The sequence below is a fragment of the Tamandua tetradactyla genome, chromosome 10 (genome assembly GCF_023851605.1).
Source record: "Tamandua tetradactyla isolate mTamTet1 chromosome 10, mTamTet1.pri, whole genome shotgun sequence".
Lineage (NCBI taxonomy): Eukaryota > Metazoa > Chordata > Mammalia > Pilosa > Myrmecophagidae > Tamandua > Tamandua tetradactyla.
The window spans coordinates 24,439,970-24,464,457 of NC_135336.1; the positions used below are offsets into that span (position 1 = coordinate 24,439,970).

General features: G+C 36.1%; 1 protein-coding gene across 4 annotated transcripts in view; it reads left to right on the forward strand.

Annotated features, from left to right (window-relative positions):
- Positions 1–23,230, forward strand: part of POLQ (DNA polymerase theta) — a 195,658-nt gene extending 172,428 nt beyond the window's left edge. For 3 of the 4 annotated variants that reach the window (XM_077118198.1, XM_077118200.1, XM_077118201.1), the window contains 3 exons: positions 14,322–14,475; positions 21,512–21,627; positions 22,077–23,230. In XM_077118198.1, coding sequence (XP_076974313.1) covers positions 14,322–14,475; positions 21,512–21,627; positions 22,077–22,190 — 384 coding nt within the window. In that variant the 3' untranslated portion in view covers positions 22,191–23,230. The remainder of the gene's footprint in view (positions 1–14,321; positions 14,476–21,511; positions 21,628–22,076) is intronic. The other variant, XM_077118199.1, reaches the window with a different exon arrangement.
- The last annotated feature ends 1,258 nt before the right edge of the window (positions 23,231–24,488 follow it).

Here is a 24,488-nt window from a genome sequence, read left to right on the forward strand (position 1 = left end):
TCGGCCATTTGTTTATCTTCCTTGGGGAAATGTCAGTTCAAGTCTTTTGCCCATTTTTAAATTGAGCTGTCTTTTTTGTTGTTGTTGGGTTATAGAATTTCTTTATATTTTCTGAATATCTTACCCTTATCAGATATTTGGTTTCCAAATATTTTCTTCCATTGTGTAGGTTGTCACTTTACTTTCATTATCAAGTCCTGTGAAGCGCTAAAGTTTTAAATTTTGATTAGGTCCCATTTATCTATTTTGTTGCTGCTGATTGTGCTTTGGGTATAAAATCCAAGAAACAATTGCCTACACAAGGCCCTAAAGTTGCTTCCCTATGTTTGCATCTAGGAGTTTGATAGTTCTGGTTTTTATATTGAGGTCTTTGATTTATTTTGAGTTGATTTTTGTATACGGTGTGAGGTAGGGTCCTCCTTCATTCTTTTGCAAATAGAGATCCAGTTTTCCCAGCACCATTTGTTGAAGAGTCTATTCTTTCCCAATGGAGTGGTCTTTGCCCCCTTGCCAAAAATGATTTAGCCGTAAATGTGAGAGTTGATTTCTAGCTTGCAGTTTTATTCTGTTGGTCTATATGTCTGTCCTTGTGTCAGTACCATGCTGTTTTGATTATTGTGGCTTAAGTCTTCAGATAGGGAAGTATGAAACTTCCAGCTTTGTTCTTTTTCAAGATGGTTTTAGCTACTAGAGGCCTCTTGTCGTTCCTTATAAGCTTGATGATTGGCTTTTTCATTTCTGCAAAGAAGGCTTTTTGAATTTTGATTGAGATTGGTTGAATTGTAAATCACTTTTGGTAGAATTGGCATCTTAACAATATAATACTTAAAAATACAATCCAAAACACAAATCCAAACACAAATTTATTTTGGTCTTTGATTTCTTTCAGCAGTGTTTTGTAGTTTTCTATGTACAAGTCATTTATGTCCTTGGTTAGGTTTATTCCTACATGTTTGAATCTTGTCGTTGGTATTCATATGTACCCTTGTGTCTGGGGTTTTTTTCAGTCAGTATTAGGCCTGTGAGATTCATAGATTTGTCTCTTACTATAGCTTATTTTTGTTTATTTAGGTGGAGAGTATTCCATTTTATGAACAAATTGCCATTTATCCATTCTACTATTGGCAGGTATTTTATTTATTTCCAGGTTAGGGATATTCTTAATAAAGCTATAATGAGCATTCTTATATATATCTTTTGGTGAATGTATGCACCCATTTCCTTTATCTAAGAAAGGAGCTGCTGAGTCATAAAGTAAGCAATATTAATAGACAAATATGAGATTTCTAATCCATGAACATGGTTCCTTCAATTTTTTTTAGGTCTCCTTAAGTTTTTTCTTTTTTTTTTTTTTACATTTTTTTTTATTGTGAGATATAGCGTAAATGCAAAAAAGCCATAAATTCCAAAGTATGTTTTAACAAATAGTTATAGAACAGATTTCAAAGTTTGGTATGGGGTTACATTTCCTCAGTTTCAGGTTTTTCATTCTAGCTGCTCTAAGACACAAGACTAAAAGAAATATCAGTATAGTGATTCAGCTGTCATACTCATTTGTTAATTCCTATCTTCTCTGCTATATCTCCTCCTTCTCCTTAGATCCTTCTCCCACTCTATAAGGATCTTTGGTCTATAAGGATCTTTGGACTATGCCCAGTGAAACTTTTTCATGTTGAAAAGGAGTGTCGACAATATGGTATAGGGGGATGGAACTAGCTGATGTTCTTGGAGAGGCTGGCCCCTCTCGGTTTTAGGACTTATCTGGCCTAGGAACCATCTGGAGGTTATAGGTTCCTGAAAAGTAAACTTAGTGCGTGAAATTTTTGTAGAATCTCAGAGCCTAGCTATTCTTTAAGGTTATCAGAAATTATGTTGGTTGGGGGTTGGCAAACTGTGGCAATTAGCAATATCTAGCTGAAGTTAGCGTAAGAGCAGCCTCCAGAATAGCCTCTCTACTCTATTTGAACTCTGTTAGCCAGTGATACCTTATTTTGTTATACTTCTTTTCCTCCTTTTGGTCCAGAAGGTGTTGTCAATTCCATGGTGCCAGGCTCATTCCTGGGAGTCATGTCCCAGTTGCCAGACAGAGACTTTCAAGTCTCCTGCCAAAAGCAAATGTAAATCCATTTCACTAGGGCTCTGATGTTTGCCTCCTTAGCTCAGTGAGACCAGGATCCTTACTTAACAGGAAAGTATCCCCAGCCAGCAAACTAGAGCAATCTTGAGGTTCACTTCAAGGATTTCTCTTCTGGGCTACCTTTTGTCAAAAGCTTGAAAATATTGCCTCTATCATTTTTTTTTTTTGAGCTTTATAGTTGTTTTTACTAGGCAGACAAGTCTGGAAATGGTCTTTCATGGTTGGAGGTGTACTATCTTGAAAAGTTGATGTTAACATTCAAAAAACAATCAGAGGGCAGTGGCAGAATTCTGACTCGGTTTTGATTTCCGGTGTCTGCCCGTGCAAAAACAAACAACAACAAGAAAAATCAATCACAATAGGGGGTGCAAGGGTAATTTAAAGGTAGAATTCTCGCCTGCTGTGTAGGAGAACCCAGGTTCGATTCCCGGCCCATGTGCACTACCCTCCCCCCACAAAAAAATCAACAAATGGTGCTGCAATAACGGGATAGTCAGTTGGAAAAAGAATGAAATGTGACTCCCACCATACTGCATACAAACAAGAACTAAAACAAAAAACAATCAGTACAATTTGTTTGCCTGGCAGGGTGGAGCTACAGAACTCTGTGTAGGAATTCATCACAGGTCCTTTGCCAAGGCCTTGGCTTTGCATGAGCAGAGGCACTCTGTGAAGCCTAACAGAGATCGCCTGGTGTGGACCTGAGGGTTGAATGGTGAGTTAATAAGTTGTATAATCAGTATGAAGAGACTTCATGACCATAACAAGCATTCATTTGAGATTCCAGAAAGGCTATGCCTTAGCAGTAAGAATCAAAAGCTAGAATAAGGGCCACACTCTAGAATTATGTTAAAAACTGAAGTAGATCTCCTTAACAGAATAAAATCGTATCTGATAGGTATACAAGGATATGTTTGCCTGACTAAAATTTCATAGTCTGTCAATGAAGAAGTAATAATTCAAAAAGCTACAATGTATTAGTCACAATGTCTGGTATATAATAAAAATTATTAGACCTATGAAGAAGCAGGGAAATATGACTTATAAATCAATAATAAAAAGAAAAGGTGTCAATAGAAAAAGACCCTGAGGGTGTCCTAGATGTGAGACTTAGGAGACAAAGTCTTTAAAGCTGTTAATTAAATATGTCCAAGGATTTAAAAGAAGAAATGTCCTTAGTGAGTGAAGAGATGAGGAATCTTAGAAGAGATATGAAAACTATAATAACGAATCAGACAGAAATTCTAGACATAAAAAATATCTGGTTTGAAAAAATTCTTTGGGTGGCTTTAATAGTGATTGGAGATAGCAGAAGAAATTTTTTTTCAGTCAGCAGACTTGAAGATAGGTCAGTAGATTCTTGCATAATTTGTAAAATGGACACAAGACATTTAATATCTGATTATTGTTTTTTAATATTTAGGAAATTTATTTTTTAACTTTTTTATTAATAAAAAAATTAACAAAACATTAAGATATCATTCCATTCTACATATACAATCAGTAATTCTTAATATTATCACATAGTTGCATATTCATCATTTCTTAGAACATTTGCATCGATTTAGAAGGAAATTTATTTTTAAATAAAAAACCTTAACAGAAAGATTAACTCCAAGCCCAGGAAGTTTCACTGGAAGATTTTTTCAAATATAAAGAAATAATACCAATGTTAAACAAAATCGTTTATAGAATAGAGGAGGGAACATTTTGCAAACTGATTTCCAAACTTATTAGGAAACCAGCATAACCCTTATATCCAAACCTGACAAAGTGATTATAAGAGAAGTAGACTCATATGCTTCATGAGCATAAGTAAAAATTATTATAAAATATTAGAGCATCAAATCCAGTGACATTAAAATAAGGTTTATCCCAGGAGTGGTTTAACATTTGAAGTTCAATCAATGTAGTTTATCAGTTTAACAAATTAAAGGTAAAGCAAAAGATATCTCAATAGATATAAATATCAATAGATATAGAAAAATAATGTGACAGAATCACTACCATTTATAATAAAAACTTTCAGGAAAAAGTAAATGAAGGGAACTTCTCCAATATGCTAAAGAACCTCTACAGTAAAGTTGTGTTATTATTTAATGACATTCTCTTGGCTAACCTGTTATGCCTTCTTTTACCATTCTTGAAGTTACTTTTTTATGTATCATTGACTTATCAAAATCTACTATAAATTAGTACTTGATGTTTTAAACTCAATGTTGGCATGTATTTTAATTCAATATATATATTTTATACCTCAGTAAACATTACCAGTACTATATTATACAATTGATGTTTACCTACATTTATCATTTTCATTTATCACCATTTTATGTGTCTCTGACTGTCCATATAATATTATTTTCCTTCTGTTTGAATAGTACCCTGTAATATTTTCTGTGTTGCAGCTCTGCAGCTTGGGAGTACTTACCAGTTTTATTTTTATGAATATCTTTATTTCACCTCTGTCCTTAAGTTTATTTTTCTCCAGAATTCTAGGTTGGCAGTTATTTTCTTTCTGCACATTGAAGAGATGATCCCTTTACCTCTGGTTTATGTTATTTCTGTTAAGAAGTCAGCTATTTGTCTAATTCAGGTGTTGGTAGACTTTTTATATATATATATATACAGGGTCAATAATAAATAATTTCTGCTTGCATGCAGTAGGATCTCTGTCACAACTCTTTAAGTCTGCGGTTACTGTGAAAGCAGGCATAAACAATATATAGATGAGTGAACACGGTTGTGTTCCAATAAAACTTTTGCAGAAATAGGAGGCAGCCTGGATTTTGCATGTAGGCCATAATTTGCTAACTTCTGATCTAATTGTTGCTCCTTTAAATGCAATCTTCCTTCTTTTCTCTAGTTGTTTTCAATATACTATATTTCTTTCTAAGTGTGTGTATTTTTAAAATTAACATGTCTGCGTGTGTTCCTTCTTGGAGATATAGGACTTTTTGAATGTATGGCTCTATATCTTTTTTGTTTTTAGAAACATCTTAGTCATTATCTTGTTAGTTGTTTTGTCACTTTCTGGGACTCTATTATAAATTTAATATTTCTTGTCCCTTATATTTAATTTCCTCTTTCAATGTTCTATGCTTATATTTCTTCATACTTTATTCTGAATATTTTCTTCCCACGTATTTTCTAGTTTACTGATATGTTCATTAATTTACTGTTAAACCAACCATTAAGCTTTTTTTTATTAATTAAAAAAAATTAACAAAACATTTAGAAATCATTCCATTCTACATGTACAATCAGTAATTCTTAATATCATCACATAGTTGCATATTCATCATTTCTTAGTACATTTGCATCGATTTAGAAAAAGAAATAAAAAGACAACAGAATAAGAATTAAAACGATAATAGAGAGAAAAAAAACCTATACCTCACATGCAGCTTCATTCAATGTTTTAACATAATTGCATTACAATTAGGTAGTATTGTGCTGTCCATTTCTGAGTTTTTATATCCAGTCCTGTTGCACAGTCTGTATCCCTTCAGCTCCAATTACCCCTTCTCTTTTTTTTTTTTTTTAATTAACGGAAAAAAAGAAGTTAACCCAACATTTAGAAATCATACCATTCTACATATGCAATCAGTAATTCTTAACATCATCACATAGATGCATGATCATCGTTTCTTAGTACATTTGCATCGGTTTAGAAGAACTAGCAACAAAACAGAAAAAGATATAGAATGTTAATATACAGAAAAAAATAAAAGTAATAATAGTAAAAACAAAACAAAACAAAACAAAACAAAAACCTATAGCTCAGATGCAGCTACATTCAGTGTTTTTTTTATAGTTTTTTTTATTAATTAAAAAAAGAATTAACAAAACAATTAGAAATCATTCCATTCTACATGTACAATCAGTAATTCTTAATAACATCACATAGTTGCATATTCATCATTTCTTAGTACATTTGCATCGATTTAGAAAAAGAAATAAAAAGACAACAGAATAAGAATTAAAACATTAATAGAAAGAAAAAAAAAAACCCTATACCTCACATGCAGCTTCATTCAGTGTTTTAACATAATTGCATTACAATTGGGTAGTATTGTGCTGTCCATTTCTGAGTTTTTATATCCAGTCCCGTTGTACAGTCTGTATCCCTTCAGCTCCAATTACCCCTTCTCTATCTTTTTTTTTTTTAATTAACGGAAAAAAAGAAATTAACCCAACATTTAGAAATCATACCATTCTACATATGCAATCAGTAATTCTTAACATCATCACATAGATGCATGATCATCAATTCTTAGTACCTTTGCATCGGTTTAGAAGAACTAGCAACATAACCGAAAAAGATACAGAATGTTAATATAGTGACAAAAATAAAAGTAATAATAGTAAAACAAAACAAAACAAAACAAAACAAAAACCAATAGCTCAGATGCAGCTTCATTCAGTGTTTTAACAAGATTACTTTACAATTAGGTATTATTGTGCTGTCCATTTTTGAGTTTTTGTATCTAGTCCTGTTGCACAGTCTGTATCCCTTCAGCTCCAATTGCCCATTATCTTACCCTGTTTCTACCTCCTGCTGGACTCTGTTACCAATGACATATTCCAAATTATTCTCGAATGTCTGTTCACATCAGTGGAACCATACAGTATTTGTCCTTTAGTTTTTGGCTAGACTCACTCAGCATAATGTTCTCTAGGTCCATCCATGTTATTACATGTTTCATAAGTTTATCCTGTCTTAAAGCTGCATAATATTCCATCGTATGTATATACCACAGTTTGTTTAGCCACTCTTCTGTTGATGGAGATTTTAGCTGTTTCCATCTCTTTGCAATTGTAAATAACGCTGCTATAAACATTGGTGTGCAAATGTCCGTTTGTGTCTTTGCCCTTAAGTCCTTTGAGTAGATACCTAGCAATGGTATTGCTGGGTTGTATGGCAATTCTATATTCAGCTTTTTGAGGAACCGCCAAACTGCCTTCCACAGTGGTTGCGCCATTTGACATTCCCACCAACAGTGGATAAGTGTGCCTCTTTCTCCGCATCCTCTCCAGCACTTGTCATTTTCTGTTTCGTTGATAATGGCCATTCTGGTGGGTGTGAGATGATATCTCATTGTGTTTTTGATTTGCATTTCTCTAATGGCCAGGGACATTGAGCATCTCTTCATGTGCCTTTTGGCCATTTGTATTTCCTCTTCTGATAGGTGTCTGTTCAAGTCTTTTTCCCATTTTGTAATTGGGTTGGCTGTCTTTTTGTTGTTGAGTTGAACAATCTCTTTACAAATTCTGGATACTAGACCTTTATCTGATATGTCATTTCCAAATATTGTCTCCCATTGTGTAGGCTGTCTTTCTACTTTCTTGATGAAGTTCTTTGATGCACAAAAGTGTTTAATTTTGAGGAGTTCCCATTTATTTATTTCCTTCTTCAGTGCTCTTGCTTTGGGTTTAAGGTCCAAAAAACCGCTTCCAGTTGTTAGATTAATAAGATATCTCCCAACATTTTCCTCTAACTGTTTTATGGTCTTAGACCTAATGTTTAGATCTTTGATCCATTTTGAGTTAACTTTTGTACAGGGTGTGAGACATGGGTCTTCTTTCATTCTTTTGCATATGGATATCCAGTTCTCTAGGCACCATTTATTGAAGAGACTGTTCTGTCCCAGGTGAGTTGGCTTGACTGCCTTATCAAAGATCAAATGTCCATAGATGAGAGGGTCTATATCTGAGCACTCTATTCGATTCCATTGGTCGATATATCTATCTTTATGCCAATACCATGCTGTTTTGACCACTGTGGCTTCATAATATGCCTTAAAGTCAGGCAGCGCGAGACCTCCAGCTTCGTTTTTTTTCCTCAAGATGTTTTTAGCAATTCGGGGCACCCTGCCCTTCCAGATAAATTTGCTTATTGGTTTTTCTATTTCTGAAAAATAAGTTGTAGGGATTTTGATTGGTATTGCATTGAATCTGTAAATCAATTTAGGTAGGATTGACATCTTAACTATATTTAGTCTTCCAATCCATGAACACGGTATGCCCTTCCATCTATTTAGGTCTTCTGTGATTTCTTTTAACAGTTTTTTGTAGTTTTCTTTGTATAGTTTTTTTGTCTCTTTAGTTAAATTTATTCCTAGGTATTTTATTCTTTTAGTTGCAATTGTAAATGGGATTCGTTTCTTGATTTCCCCCTCCGCTTGTTCATTACTAGTGTATAGAAATGCTACAGATTTTTGAATGTTGATCTTGTAACCTGCTACTTTGCTGTACTCATTTATTAGCTCTAGTAGTTTTGTTGTGGATTTTTCCGGGTTTTCGACATATAGTATCATATCGTCTGCAAACAGTGATAGTTTTACTTCTTCCTTTCCAATTTTGATGCCTTGTATTTCTTTTTCTTGTCTAATTGCTCTGGCTAGAACCTCCAACACAATGTTGAATAATAGTGATGATAGTGGACATCCTTGTCTTGTTCCTGATCTTAGGGGGAAAGTTTTCAATTTTTCCCCATTGAGGTTGATATTAGCTGCGGGTTTTTCATATATTCCCTCTATCATTTTAAGGAAGTTCCCTTGTATTCCTATCTTTTGAAGTGTTTTCAACAGGAAAGGATGTTGAATCTTGTCAAATGCCTTCTCTGCATCAACTGAGATGATCATGTGATTTTTCTGCTTTGATTTGTTGATATGGTGTATTACATTAATTTATTTTCTTATGTTGAACCATCCTTGCATACCTGGGATGAATCCTACTTGGTCATGATGTATAATTCTTTTAATGTGTTGTTGGATACAATTTGCTAGAATTTTATTGAGGATTTTTGCATCTATATTCATTAGAGAGATTGGTCTGTAGTTTTCTTTTTTTGTAATATCTTTGCCTGGTTTTGATATGAGGGTGATGTTGGCTTCATAGAATGAATTAGGTAGTTTTCCCTCCACTTCGGTTTTTTTGAAGAGTTTGAGGAGAGTTGGTACTAATTCTTTCTGGAATGTTTGGTAGAATTCACATGTGAAGCCATCTGGTCCTGGACTTTTCTTTTTAGGAAGCTTTTGAATGACTAATTCAATTTCTTTACTTGTGATTGGTTTGTTGAGGTCATCTATTTCTTCTTGAGTCAAAGTTGGTTGTTCATGTCTTTCCAGGAACCCGTCCATTTCATCTAAATTTTTGTATTTATTAGCGTAAAGTTGTTCATAGTATCCTGTTATTACCTCCTTTATTTCTGTGAGGTCAGTAGTTATGTCTCCTCTTCCATTTCTGATCTTATTTATTTGCATCCTCTCTCTTCTTCTTTTTGTCAATCTTGATAAGGGCCCATCAAGCTTATTGATTTTCTCATAGAACCAACTTCTGGTCTTATTGATTTTCTCTATTGTTTTCATGTTTTCAATTTCATTTATTTCTGCTATGATCTTTGTTATTTCTTTCCTTTTGCTTGCTTTGGGATTAGTTTGCTGTTCTTTCTCCAGTTCTTCCAAATGCATAGTTAATTCCTGCATTTTTGCCTTTTCTTCTTTTCTGATATAGGCATTTAGGGCAATAAATTTCCCTCTTAGCACTGCCTTTGCTGCGTCCCATAAGTTTTGATATGTTGTGTTTTCATTTTCATTCGCCTCGAGGTATTTACTAATTTCTCTTGCAATTTCTTCTTTGACCCACTCGTTGTTTAAGAGTGTGTTGTTGAGCCTCTACGTATTTGTGAATTTTCTGGCACTCCACCTATTATTGATTTCCAACTTCATTCCTTTATGATCCGAGAAAGTGTTGTGTATGATTTTAATCTTTTTAAATTTGTTAAGACTTGCTTTGTGATCCAGCATATGATCTATCTTTGAGAATGATCCATGAGCACTTGAGAAAAAGGTGTATCCTGCTGTTGTGGGATGTAATGTCCTATAAATGTCTGTTAAGTCTAGCTCATTTATAGTAATATTCAGATTCTCTATTTCTTTATTGATCCTCTGTCTAGATGTTCTGTCCATTGATGAGAGTGGTGAATTGAAGTCTCCAACTATTATGATATATGTGTCTATTTCCCTTTTCAGTGTTTGCAGTGTATTCCTCACGTATTTTGGGGCATTCTGGTTCGGTGCATAAATATTTATGATTGTTATGTCTTCTTGTTTAATTGTTCCTGTTATTAGTAGATAGTGTCCTTCTTTGTCTCTTTTAACTGTTTTACATTTGAAGTCTAATTTGTTGGATATTAGTATAGCCATTCCTGCTCTTTTCTGGTTGTTATTTGCATGAAATATCTTTTCCCAACCTTTCACTTTCAACCTATGTTTATCTTTGGGTCTAAGATGTGTTTCCTGTAGACAGCGTATAGAAGGATCCTGTTTTTTAATCCATTCTTCCAGTCTATGCCTTTTGATTGGGGAGTTCAGTCCATTGACATTTAGTGTTATTACTGTTTGGATAATATTTTCCTCTACCATTTTGCCTTTTGTATTATATATATCATATCTGACTTTACTTCTTTCTACACTCTTCTCCATACCTCTCTCTTCTGTCTTTTCGGTTCTGACTCTAGTGCTCCCTTTAGTATTTCTTGCAGAGCTGGTCTCTTGGTCACAAATTCTCTCAGTGACTTTTTGTCTGAGAATGTTTTAATTTCTCCCTCATTTTTGAAGGACAATTTTGCTGGATATAGGAGTCTTGGTTGGCAGTTTTTCTCTTTTAGTAATTTAAATATATCATCCCACTGTCTTCTAGCCTCCATGGTTTCTGCTGAGAAATCTACACATAGTCTTATTGGGTTTCCCTTGTATGTGATGGATTGTTTTTCTCTTGCTGCTTTCAAGATCCTCTCTTTCTCTTTGACCTCTGACATTCTAACTAGTAAGTGTCTTGGAAAACGCCTATTTGGGTCTAATCTCTTTGGGGTGCGCTGCACTTCTTGGATCTGTAATTTTAGGTCTTTCATAAGAGTTGGGAAATTTTCAGTGATAATTTCTTCCATTAGTTTTTCTCCTCCTTTTCCCTTCTCTTCTCCTTCTGGGACACCCACAACACGTATATTTGTGCGGTTCATATTGTCCTTGAGTTCCCTGATACCCTGTTCAAATTTTTCCATTCTTTTCCCGATAGTTTCTGTTTGTTTTTGGAATTCAGATGTTCCATCCTCCAAATCACTAATTCTATCTTCTGTCTCTTTGAATCTATCATTATAGGTATCCATTGTTTGTTCCATCTTTTCTAGTTTGTCTTTCACTTCCATAAGTTCTGTGATTTGTTTTTTCAGTTTTTCTATTTCTTCTTTATGTTCAGCCCATGTCTTCTTAATGTCCTCCCTCAATTTATCGATTTCGTTTTTGAAGAGTTTTTCCATTTCTGTTCGTATATTCAGCATTAGTTGTTTCAGCTCCTGTATCTCATTTGAACTATTGGTTTGTTCCTTTGACTGGGCCATATTTTCAATTTTTTGAGCGTGATCCGTTATCTTCTGCTGGCGTCTGTGCATTTAGACAGATTTCCCTGGGTGTTGGATCCAAAAGTTTGGAGGATTTTTCTGTGAAATCTCTGGGTTCTGTTTTTCTTATCCTGCCCAGTAGGTGGCGCTCGTAGCACACGTTTGTCTGCAGGTCCCACCAGTAATAGGTGCTGTGGGTCCTTTAACTTTGGAAAACTCTCGCCGTCTGGGAGGTTCGCTAGCCGAAGTGTCTTGGAAGAGTGCCAACCGGCCCGGGGTCCGAACGCGGGGAGGGTTGCTGGCCGCCGCAGCCCGGGAAAGCGCCCGTCCGAATTTCCTATTTGGCCCGGGGAGCCAAGCGTGGCGGGAGGGCGCCAGCTGCAGCGGCCTGCCCGGGAGAGTGCACCGTTCCCAGGGAGTCACGGGTTTGGAAGGGCCCCCCCCCGTCACCGTTCTTCGCGGCCTGGGGATTTCCGATCCAATTCTTTCAGTTGGTCTGGGGGGCTGCGCGTGGTGTAGGCACCAGCTGCCGCGGTTTGAGGGGACCGCCTGTCCAATTCTCCTAGCCGGCCCGGGAAGGGGGAAGGGAGTGACTCCGGCAGCTTGCCGCCCCGCCCGGTGAAGCCCGCGCCCCTCGGCGATCTCACCAGAGTGGGTTCTCTCAGCCAGCCAGCCATTCCAGGATGGGGTACGCTGTCTTTTTTATCTCTGTCGTGGCTTTGGGAGCTGTTCTGTATCGTTTCTACTCCCTTAGTAGCTGTTCTGGAGGAGAAACTAAGCTCCGTGCGTCTTACTAAGCCGCCATCTTCTTCGGAAGTCACCACCATTAAGCTTTTAACTTCAGATCTGTTATTTTATTTTTCAGTTCTAGCCTTTCCATTTTGTTCCTATTTTATGGTATTTGATTCTCTGGTGAAATACTCAATCTTATCTTTTATTTCTTGGAATATATTAAACATTATTTTAGTTTTAATAGGTTTGATAGTCTATAGTCTGATAAGTCCCCTATTTTTTTATCCCTGTAGTCTGTTCTTTTGAAGAGTTTTGTATTTTCTTAACTTTCTACCTATATTGTCTCAACTCCTTGGTTTTTTTTTTTTGAGTGTCAAACATCGTATATAAAAGATTGTGTGAATAATTTGAAGCCTGTATGATGATGTTGCTTTTATTCAGAGAGGATTTACACTTGCTTTTGACAGGACACTAGAATGATCAGCAATAGAGAATTACCTTGATCCAACTTCAAGGATAGAAATGATAGGGTGTTGGTTTGGGTTCATAACCTACTTGTTGGGTCTTGAACCCAAATGTTTTTTCCCAAGCCCCTCAAGGCTGTCTGAGGCTCTGCTCAGCTGCCTCTCCAGGGAACTGTTGATTCCCCTGGGAAAATCGGCAACCTCCAATGCCAGGATTACATCCATTGGTCTCCTTTCTCTCCCAAATCTCCTAGAGAGCTAAGTTCTTTAATTCTTCACTTCATTTTTAACTGTTAGATTTATTCATAGAGGCTTTTTATATTCTTTCCAGCTATTGTCATTGGGAGGGTTGCTCCTGATTTCCTATTTTTCCATTATCATAAGCCTATATAATCTCTTTATATAGGTGAAAAACTGCTGTTGACCAAGGGAGAAGCTCTGTGGGATACAATGCAATGACTGCTAAATTTTCTTAATTTGGACGAGAATGAGGAAAATATAATACTATAAGTGTGAAATATATATTAGATATATTTTGCTTGCATATGACAGTAAATAATACCCCCAATTTCAGTGTTGTACAAAGAACCTTGTTTTCACTCATATTACATTTGGTTCTGGTTTGATGGTAAAATGGTTTTTATCCATTTTTTCTTCATCCTGGAGGTCAGAAGGAAGAAAAAGCCCCTAATTGGGATATGTTCCTCCCACCCCCTCCCACACACCTTTTGTGACAATGTTGGATAGCTGTTAGATATGCTGTGTGTCAGTTTTACTAAAATTTCATTGGCTGAAGCAAGTCAAGGCCATCCTTTTATAGGGAACAATACTTCAAATCACATGGCAATGGGTAGGGTTGTGTAATTTCATAAGAGAAAGGCAGCAACTAATGGGAACAGTGATACAATCTGCTACCATAGGAATAGAGTTTTGAGAAGGGATCCTTAAGCAGTAACAACTGCACTGAGTTGAGAATAGATTCATTAGCATTTAACAAAACCACAGTTAATGGAAAAGACATCTCTTTAATGAGTATTCAGTGTACTAGATAGAGGTTGGGTATAGCCCAGATGACTGACAACTCAAGAATATCCCTCAAGTTACCTAGAACCCTTCCTTGAATAGATCCTATTTTCTGAGTCATATTCTTAGAACATTCCAGCCCACATCACAAAGAATGATGCTCATGCCTATTTAGCATTAAGAGGAGTTGTATTTTGAGGAATAGACCCTTTTAGAATGAAGTTTAGAACAGCTAGAACACTGATGATAAATGTTTTTATAAAATAATTTTGAGCAATTAAATACATTCTTACAATGTGGATTTTGGCTTCTGAGTGAGGACTCCTAAACAGAAGCAGTCTGACTTTCTAATACTTAGTCCATAGTTGTGTATATAACCCCAAACCTAGAGCCTTAAGTCATTATAGTTGCTATTAGGATGCAGCCTGAGTTGAAAAGTTATGGGTACATAATCTAGATTTTCAGTCTGGATGTAGATCAAAAAAATACTCTGTGGACAATAAGGGCAGGTGTGAAACTATGTGGACATCCTTGATGGAGCATTTTTTATTGATTTTCGTAGGCTGAGCGTCAAGCTATCAACACAACGGTACAAGGATCGGCAGCTGATATTATCAAAACAGCCACTGTTAACATTCAGAAGCAATTAGAGACCTTCCACTCAACTTTCAAATCCCATGGTCATCGAGAGGGTATGCTTCAGTGTGACAGAACAGGTTAGTTCATAGCTGAGACCCCCCTCCTATAATGTGATAAGAATAAGTGTATCAGAAAAGAAAGGGGGAGGGTATGTTATATTTTATTTATTTATGACAGCAGTTCTCAAACATTTTGCTATCACATTTTTACACTCTTAAAAATTGTTAAGGATCCCAAAGAGCTTTTGTTTATGTGGGTTATATCTATAAATGACCAGACCATATTAGAAATCAAAATAGAGTATTTAAAAATATTTGTTAACATTTAAAAGTAACAATAATGAACAGATTATATAAGTAACATTTTTATGAAAATCCATTTTCAAAACAAAATTAGTGATACATGACATTGTTTTACATATTTGCAGATGTCTTTGATGTCTGGTTTAAGAAAAGACAGCTCTCTTATCTGCATCTACATTCAATCTGTTGCAATATAACATGTTCTGTAATCTCTGGAAACCCACCCACCCCAACCCCATACAGTCTAGCATGTTAGCTGTTCCAGTTTGCTTGGGACTGAGGGTTTTCCCAGGATGTGGTACTTTCAGTGCTAAAACCGGGACAGGTGGTCATCCTGTTATATACTCATGAGAGAATGGGAGTGAAAAAGGCAAATAACTTCCTAGTGTCATTAATATAGTTTTGACCTTGCATATTACTTGCCTCTGTGGTCCCCATTTAACACACTTTAAAAGCCATTGTTCTAACATGTTGATTTTTCTATTGATGACTCAGTGTTCTCTGAAGTCAGGGAATAGAACTCTGGTTTTCTTCCTTATTATATAGATTATTTTTTCAGTATTGCCTTTTTCCTTATTTTCAAAATATTTTCCCTAAATTCTCTTTATTGCTTGGGTGAACTATTTCTTGTCCTACAAGTATACAGAACTTGCCTTCACTGCCCATCACATTGCTCATACTTCCTCTTCAAATACCATTGCACTGCCACCGAGATTGTTGTTTAGCTATGAGTACAACCATGTTTTAAATTTTATGGGGAAGAAAAAACTGCCGGAGATGGGACATAAAAATCAGAGATCAGCTGTCGGGGATGAGATTTGCTATTGCCCTAAGAAGTATGAGAATGATATATACATTTATAGAAAATAGTACAGCCAGTTATATAGATATAAAGATGTTCACGCATACAGAAAAATACAAAGATACAAAAGTATTTGCTCATTAAATGAGGATTAAGTTTATTGTTTTCAATCCTGAAAAAATATTTGAAGCTGCTCAGTGAACATTTTGCATGTGGGGGTATGTGTGTTTATGTATATGCGAATGTATTTACACATATATATTTATACAGGCATACCTTGGAGATATTGCAGGCTTGGTTCCAGACCACTGCAATAAAGCAAGTCATACACACATACTGTATGTATTAAATGCATACAGTGCATTTAATAGTTATGCTTACACTATACTCTAAATGTGTGTATACTGTAGTCTATTAAGTGTGAAAAATAGCATTATGTCTAAAAAATGTTCATATCAATAAAAAATATTTTATTACTAAAAAATGCTAACCATCATCTGAACCTTAAACAAGTCATAATCTTTTTGCTGGTGAAGGGTCTTTCCTTGATGTTGGCTGTGGACTGATTAGGATAGTAGTTGCTTGTTGGGGTGGCTGTGCCACCTCCTTAAAATAAGATAGCAGTGAAGTTTGCTGCTTTGATGGACTCTTCCTTTCACAAAAGGTTTCTCTATAGCATTGATGCTGTTTGATTGCATTTTACCCACAGAACTTTCAAAATTGGAGTCAGTCCTCTCAAGCCCTGTCCCTGCTTCAACTAAGTTTATATAATATTTTAAATTCTTTGCTGTCATTTCAACAGTGTTCATAACATCTTCACCAGGAATAGATTTCATCTCAAGAAAGCATTTTCTTTGCTCATCCATAAGAAGGAATTCCTCATCTGTTAAGTTTTATCCTGAGATTGCAGCAATTCAGGCCCCACCTCTAATTCTGTTTCTCTTGCTATTACATCCACATCTGTTGTTACTTCCTCCATGGAAGTCTTGAACCCTTCAAAGTCATCCATGAAGGTTGGAATTAATTTCTTCCAAACATCTGTTATTTTTTACCTCTTCTGTAAATTATGAATATTATTATTTTTTTAATAAGTTGAATGCACTTATTTATTTGGGCTTCTCCCCCCACCCCCACCCCCATGTAAACAATGTAACTGGATTGTCTTCTCTCAGAAATCGTACAGTACTGATATGGGTGAGAAGTTTGATTCTTGTCTTTACTACCACCACTAGAGGATGGGGTGTGGGGACTTTCTATTATCAGATCTCTTCTGGTACAATTCACTCCATTACTGTATCTGTCCTCAGAAAAATTAACTCCTTCTTTGGATATATTTTATTGACTATCAGAAAAGCATTTTGCTAAAATCTCACACCATTTATTGTAAAAGGAATTATAGTATGTTTCATGGATCAGGATGGAGTCACTTTTTTCTTCAGTTTTGTTGAAGGCCATGGATAATCCTTCAGTTCCTCAGTTGCTGTTTTCCCTCCACTTTCTCCTGCATACTCATTAAATTCCTTTTCCCTCCATTCTCTTATTTTCTTCCTTTACCTTTTCTCCTCACCTCTCTTGTCCTTCATATCTTCATCAGTCAACATTATTGGATTTATCCCTAAGTCTTTTTGAAAACAATTTCCCCACTACACTCCATGAAGTGTTTGCTGATGCTCCCAGAGTGAGTATGATTTTCACTTTTTTGAAATTCTAAACATTTGGTTGTTATCATTCAGTCTTTTTTTTTTTTTTTTCCAATTGTTTGATACTTTTCTTCTTCTTTTTTGACCAAGAGTGAGTTTCATGGACACAAGTATAGTGTTCTTCCCACTTCTGTCCCGCCTGGACCTATTGATAGGTTCAAATTGACTTGAAGACCTGACTCCTATTATTTCCTAAAACTAACTACTAACTAGCCAACTAATGGTTTAAAAATCCTTCCCTCTTCCCAATTAATGTAGCTTATACCATTCAACTTTTACCTCAGGAATTTCAGTTCTTCTTAGTTTATTTTTTTCTCTTAATATGTAACTATCAAAGCAGACTAGCTTTTTCTTGAGGACAGACCTTAGTTTTTTACAGTGGCATCTAATTCAGCAAAATCCCCAGTCCACTTCACAGTTGTGACTTCCCTAAGTGCAAGCCATGCTGGGTAGAGAAACCATGAAATAATGGACTCATAGACATTAGTGCTATAGAAGTTAACAGGCATCATTTCTAAAGCATTCCTGTGAAATGGGGCACTCAAGCCTTTTATGGGCACTTCCAGTGATGAATTTATTCATATATGAGGGAATTCTAAGCCACTGACAGTTATCTCTCAATGGGAGAAAGTCATTACTGTTAAGAAAAAAGCTTTTCCCCTCTATTTTCTATCTATTGGCTTTATGCTGTTGATATAACACCTTTCAGAGTATCTACTTTTTTCCTTCTATATGTGAAAACAGAGATCATGTCTTCCGATCATGGTTTTACCATGTAATTTATCTTAAGTAGTTATTGCTGTCTTATTTTAAGAAGACTCTCTTCATCTTGTAGAATCTGGTGAAACTGTTCAGGTCAATTTTGTTGCCCACCAGCACCAGGGGAACTTCATAGGTGTGATGGACATGGAAAATGAGCTCTTTAAACTTGGCAGCCTGCATGAATGATTGGCAGTCAGTGATAGAGTAGCAGATGATGAAGCTTTACCCATCTCACATGTACTGCCTCCCTCATGGCTGTGAATTTCTTCCTGACCAGCAGTGTCCAAGATATCCAAATAAGCTGGTTCACTGTTGATCCTAACCTGTTCTATAACACCTTCTCTTTTGGGGTCATGATAATCAGAGAACTGATGACTAATAAACTGCATTGTCATTGCTCACAAGCATACAGTTTTGAAGCCATGAAAATGTCCAAATCAAGGCATCATCAAGATGATGCTTTCTTCCTGAAGACTGGCTGTTGGTGATCCTGGACTCCTCTGTCACATCACAGATATTCTTAATGGCATCTAGAAAGGTGAATCCTTTCCAGAAGGCTTTCAATTTACCTTACATAGATCCATCAGAGGAATCATTGTCTATAGCAGCTGTAGCTTTATGAAAAGTATTTCTGAAATAGTAGGACTTGAAAGTCAAAATAACTCCGTCATCCATGGGCCGTAGAATGGATGTTGCTTTAGCAAACATGAAAACAACACTCATCTCATTGTACATCTCCATCAGACCTCTTGTGGTGACAAGGTGCATTGTCAATGAGCAGTAATATTTTGAAAGGAATCCTTTTTTCCAAGCAGTAGAGTCTCAACAGTAGGCTTTAAATATTCAGTAAACCATGTTGTAAACAGATGTGTTCTCAGCCAGGCTTTGTTCCATTTATAAAGCACAGAGTTCATTTAGCTGTTTTTAAGGGCCCTAGGGTTTTCAGAATGGTAATGATCATTGGCTTCAAATTAAAGTTACCAGCAGTTACCAGAGGCTGCATTAGCCTCTAACAAGAGAGTCAGCCTGTCCTTTGAAGCTTTGAAGCCAGGCATTGACTTTTCCTCTCTAGCTATGAAAATCCGAGATGGCATCTTCTTCCAATAAGGCTGTTTTGTCTACATTGAATATCTGTTGTTTAGTGGAACCACTTCATCAGTCATCTCATATTTTCCAGATAACTTGTTGCAGCTTCTGTATCAGTGCTTGCTGCTTAACTTTGCACTTTTATGGCTTATTCTGTTAAATTTCATGAACCAACCTCTGCTAGCTTCAAATTTTTTCTTCTGCAGGTTTCTCACCTCTCTCAGGCTTCACAGAATTGCAGATAGTTGGGACTTTGCTCTGGTATAGCCTTTGGCTTAAGGGAATATTGTGGCTGGTTTGATCTTTTGCTCAGACCACTAAAACTTTCTCCATATTATTAATAAGACTGCTTTGCTTTCTTATGTGTGTGTTCACTGGAGTAGCACTTTTAATTTCCCTCAGAACTTTTCCTTGGCATTCACACCTTGGCTTATTGGTGCAAGAGACCTAATTTTCACCTCTCTTGGCTTTTGACACAACTTCCTTCCTCACCAAGCTTCATCATTTCTAGCTTTTCATTTTAAAGGAGAGACATATGATTATTGTTTTCATTTGAACAGTTAGAGGACATTGTAGGGTTATTAACTGGCCTAATTTCAAATTGTATCTCAGAGAACAGGAAGGCCTGAGGTGAGGGAGAGAGATGGGGCAATGGCCAATCCGTGGAGCAATCAGAATATACACATTTATGGATTAAGTTTGCTGTCTTATATGGGCAAGGTTTGTGGTGCCCCAAAACAATTACAATAGTGATATCAAGGATTACTGATGACATCACTACAACAGATACAATAATAATGAAAAAGTTTGAAATTGTGTGAGAATTACCAAAATGTGACACACAGATGTGCAGTGAGCACATGTTGGAAAAATGGTGCCCATACATGCTTGATGGACTTTCTGACCTTCAGTTTGAAAAAAACAACAATTGCAAAGTGCAACAAATCAAAACACAAAATGAGATATGCCTGTATTTAGATTGAGAATGTCTGATTAGACTTATTTGCAAAGTAACAATGGCTGTGTACTTCGGGGCATTAAGAGTAAAAGCTATCAACCCATGTTTAAATTTAAAATCTAATGAAAAGAAATTATAATACCTGGCTGTGAAATATTTATGTAACTATTCAGTGATATTTGATGCAATGTCAAATGTCAAATGAGACTGTAGACTATGACACTCTGACAAATGATGATAATTTGGATATGTCACTGAGGATGAGTTCATGATGTTATACCAGATTAAAGGTAGCAATAAGTCAATGGGATCAAAAGTAGGTAAGTCTGAGGAAGCAAGAGCATTATGACATTCTAGACCAGAAACCAGGTAATCAAGGGAAAGCAGAAGTGCAGAGGTGTCGTAATCAGAAACCAAGAAAACTAGAGCATCTAGTCAGTGATGTAATATAAGTGGGATCAGATATCAACCAAAGTGGTAAACAGATATATAGCTTTTGCAGCCCTTGTATGGAGGCAGCTTGATACAGCCTCAGCTATACTTATTCTTTCACCGTGTGAGACCCACCTCTAAGCAAACTTGGCCTACAGACAGTGACAGCTAAAGAATTCTCTCCGAGAGAGGCATCAGGTATTGAGGGGGTTGTTACTTGTACTGTACCTGAAGGATGAAGAAGAAATCTGGATGGTAGGAAGGAAGGACTGCTGTGAGATATGATAGAACAAGTCAAGTCAGTTGCTCTAAAGGTACTCATATTGAACCTTATTTTAGGGAATAGAGGCGCATAATCTGTACCACTAGGCTCAGCTAGTTAGGAAGTGGTAACTAAGTCCAGTACAGTAGTTCTTAACCATTTTTTAAATCACAGGTTCTGTTGAAATTTTACTGAAAGGTATGGATAATCTCCAAAGAAAAATGTACAGACATATACTCTTACATATAATTTCAGAGGATTCACACATTCTGTGAGTCAGGGTACTCCCTCATATGTGTGGACCGTAAGTTTAGAATTACCTGTCTAGAGTGCTTAGGGAACTGCCAATTCTACTATAATGAAACTTCTGACCATAAAAAGACTCATGATGTGTCCCTGTAAAATGCTGTCTAACAGCAATACCAGTTCACTTTTCTGGAACAGGAATTAGGCCCCATACTGTTTTGTTGCTGTCATTCAGAGACAGAGGTAGGGGGCTGCAAAAAAAGAGAAGACAATGATTATTTGAGAAATATGCTAAGGGTTTGAAACAGTTTTTTACACTCTTATTCACGGACATCTTTGTCAGACTCCTTTCTGGAAGGAAATTGATGGAGATTTGAGTTTACCTGATGGGTGGACTGGATAGCAGCTAGCAAGTAGTTATTTTTCTGATAGTTTTCCAGACTTATGTGTTTTAATCTCTTAATTAAAATTTCTCAGATTCTTTTTTCAAAATCCCTAAAAAGTTCTCCTATGACATAGTGACATGGGATCAATTTTGTTGCCTTTTTTTTTTTATGATGCAGGAGTGTTATCAAAGAGAAGACTGCAAGGGATGTTCTGTCCAATCAGAGGAGGCTTCTTCATCCTTCAACTTCATGATGAGCTCTTATATGAAGTGGCAGAAGAAGATGTTGTTCAGGTATTTTTGTAGAATTTGTGTCCCTTTCATAGGGAGTTAAGGCACTTTAATAGGCAATCAGCTTTTTCTTTTATGCAGGGTGCTTTGGAACTCTATTCTAGCCCCAGAATGACTACATAAATGTTGATTCTAACAGTTTGAGAAAGAGCTAAGTGTGCTTGGTTCCATGCTCATTCTTAAAAGTAAAGAAGTTCCTGATGAGGGATATTTTTATCTGTTAGAAGTTAGATGAGAATTGGGAATCTTTCTCTGAGATTTCAAAGCTCTAAGCGTTCTAGCAAAAGCTACCAGAAGCTCCTGCCCATCACTGAAGACCAGTTTGAGATGCCTGACTTTTTTCATTTAGCATTTTGAGCATCATTAAGTAGAGTTCTACCTTCTCAGTGGGAGGGTTGGGAAACATTCTTCTTTGATTAGGCAGAGTTTAACTTTTTTTTTTTTTTTTTTAGGTAGCTCAGATTGTCAAGAATGAAATGGAAAATGCCATAAAACTATCTGTAAAACTGAAAGTGAAAGTGAGAATAGGTACCAGCTGGGGAGAGCTGAAGGACTTTGATGTATAATGGTGCCATTAAGTTCTCCAAGAGAAGCCTCCTGATAGGTCTTGTCACATGGGAAAAATAGAGATTGCCTTTTAACCTACTTCCTGGAAACAGAAACCCTGAAGATTTGATGGATTTAGGATATTAATTTTATACTGAGAGTTTCAAAATGTTTATCAGGGACTACCGTGTGTAGTATAAAAAAACTTTGTTTTAAGGCATAATATCAAGTTTATGATTATACCCACCCACAGACTATCTATGAAATTGCCTTTTATAATTTACTGTGGCCTTAAATAGGTTCAGAACCCATGCTTAAAATATGTACTTAGCACTTTGGGTCCTCATCTGTCTGGGTGGAGCATGAAGGAAATGGAGCTACTGCCTCAGAGGCATTTCACAACCCTGTCTCATCACTACGATTCAGACAGGAGCCACAGACAGATAAGGATTTGGTTTCACATAAACTACCATGGTTTGGTATTTTATGTGATTTTTCACCAATATAAATTTAGGATGACTGAAATAGTTGCTTTAAATAGTAAATTATGAATTCTATAAAGCAGTAAAACTTGTTATAGATAGAATCTAGGAAGAATTTTCATGAAATGCTGTCTTTTTCCCTTACTAATTTATATGCTGAATGCATTTGGAATACTTCTGTATTATAAAATGACCTACACCTCTTCAAGAGGTATCCTGTTTTTAAGATCACATTTTTTATTGCAGTTTAATATGACACTGCCAGAGAAGAAAAACACCCTCTTATCAGTCCTTAGTGCCTTTTTCTATGTTTGTGGCATAATGAAATGACACATAGTAAAAAAAATTGTACTTTGTAATCTCAGTCAGTGGTGTAGAACTGACCTTTGTGCTATTGAAATAAAATAATTTATGAGGAACTATGTCAATAGTTGAGGTTCTTTTTTCTTTTAGTTGTGTTTGGTCTAAGAGTATCAGGAACCTCTGTCCCTTACTTACTCCACAGTGTTAAAGCACATAGGAAGTGTTTATTATATTCATGGTTATCAGGAACTCTTTTAAGTTCACTTATCAGAATAAAGGAAAATGGCTATTGGTTTTTAAATAAAATGAAATATACTATCAGTAGTTGGGTAATAAGTGCACAAGAGACTTGGTACGTGGCTTTTTGTTTTGTTTTGCTTTTGGTTGGTAGATGGCAGAGGTAAGAGGGAAATTATGTTATTTTGGAATTTTTTCACCTGTATCATGTTCTCAGAGGGAAACACTAAATGCTATCAGTATTCTGGTGAGCTTGAGATCTAGCACAAGTGAAAGCTCAGTTTATTTACCTGTGAGTGTTGTCAATCTGAGGGCAAATATATAGGTCACTTCCACCTCATTTTCTGTAGACATGGTCCTGCATGTGTAGTCACATGCATCTTTTTATCCTTTTTGATCTATTAGTTGAATTTAAAACAGGCAGTGCTTCTTTTACATGATTCAGATATGCACAAATTCCATTTACCACTGTATAAATAGCACAGATCTCTAACAACAAAATTCAAATCTCAGTTGCTGTGATATATCAATTGTAAGTAATTGCATATAAAGTATAAACTTGGCTACTAGCTCTTCAGTGCACAAATCACTGTGTAAATAACAGACATATTTTGTGGTAGACAGAAAAGTAGCAATGTCTAAATTCAAACATCTATACCCTAATTCCCAAAACATAGGCATATGTTACATTACATGGTAAAAGGGACTTTGCAGATATTAATAAGCTAGAGATTTTTGAAATGGGGAGATTATCTTGGATTATCTTTGTGGTTCCAATGTAATTACAAAGATCCATATAAGAGGGTGTAATGAGGGTCACAGTCAGAAAAGATGAATGATAGAGATTTGAAGATGCTGCCTTGAAGATGGAGGAAGGAGTTACAAGTCAAAGAATGCAAGGTGGCCTCTAGAAGCTGGAAAAGTCAAGGAAACAGTTTATTCCCTTGAGCTTCCAGAAGGAACTAGCCCTGTCAACATCTTGATTTTAGCCTAGTAGGACCATTTAGAACTTCTGACCTCCAGAACTGTAAGGTAATTTTTATTGTAAAGCCAGCAAGTTTGTGGTAATGTTATAGCAGCAGTAGGAAACTAATAAATGCATCATGATAAGTGACAATTATGCCACATTCTTCAAAGTCTGTTGGTGTTTGGTCACTGTGTCTCTGTTATTTTGTTCATGTACAGACAGCAAAGTTGTGCTGTAGTTGTGCTCCCTCCTTGTCTCCCAGAGATAATCCATTTATAAAAAAGGATAATCAAGGGGGGGGGGATTGACTAATAAAGATGAAAGCATAC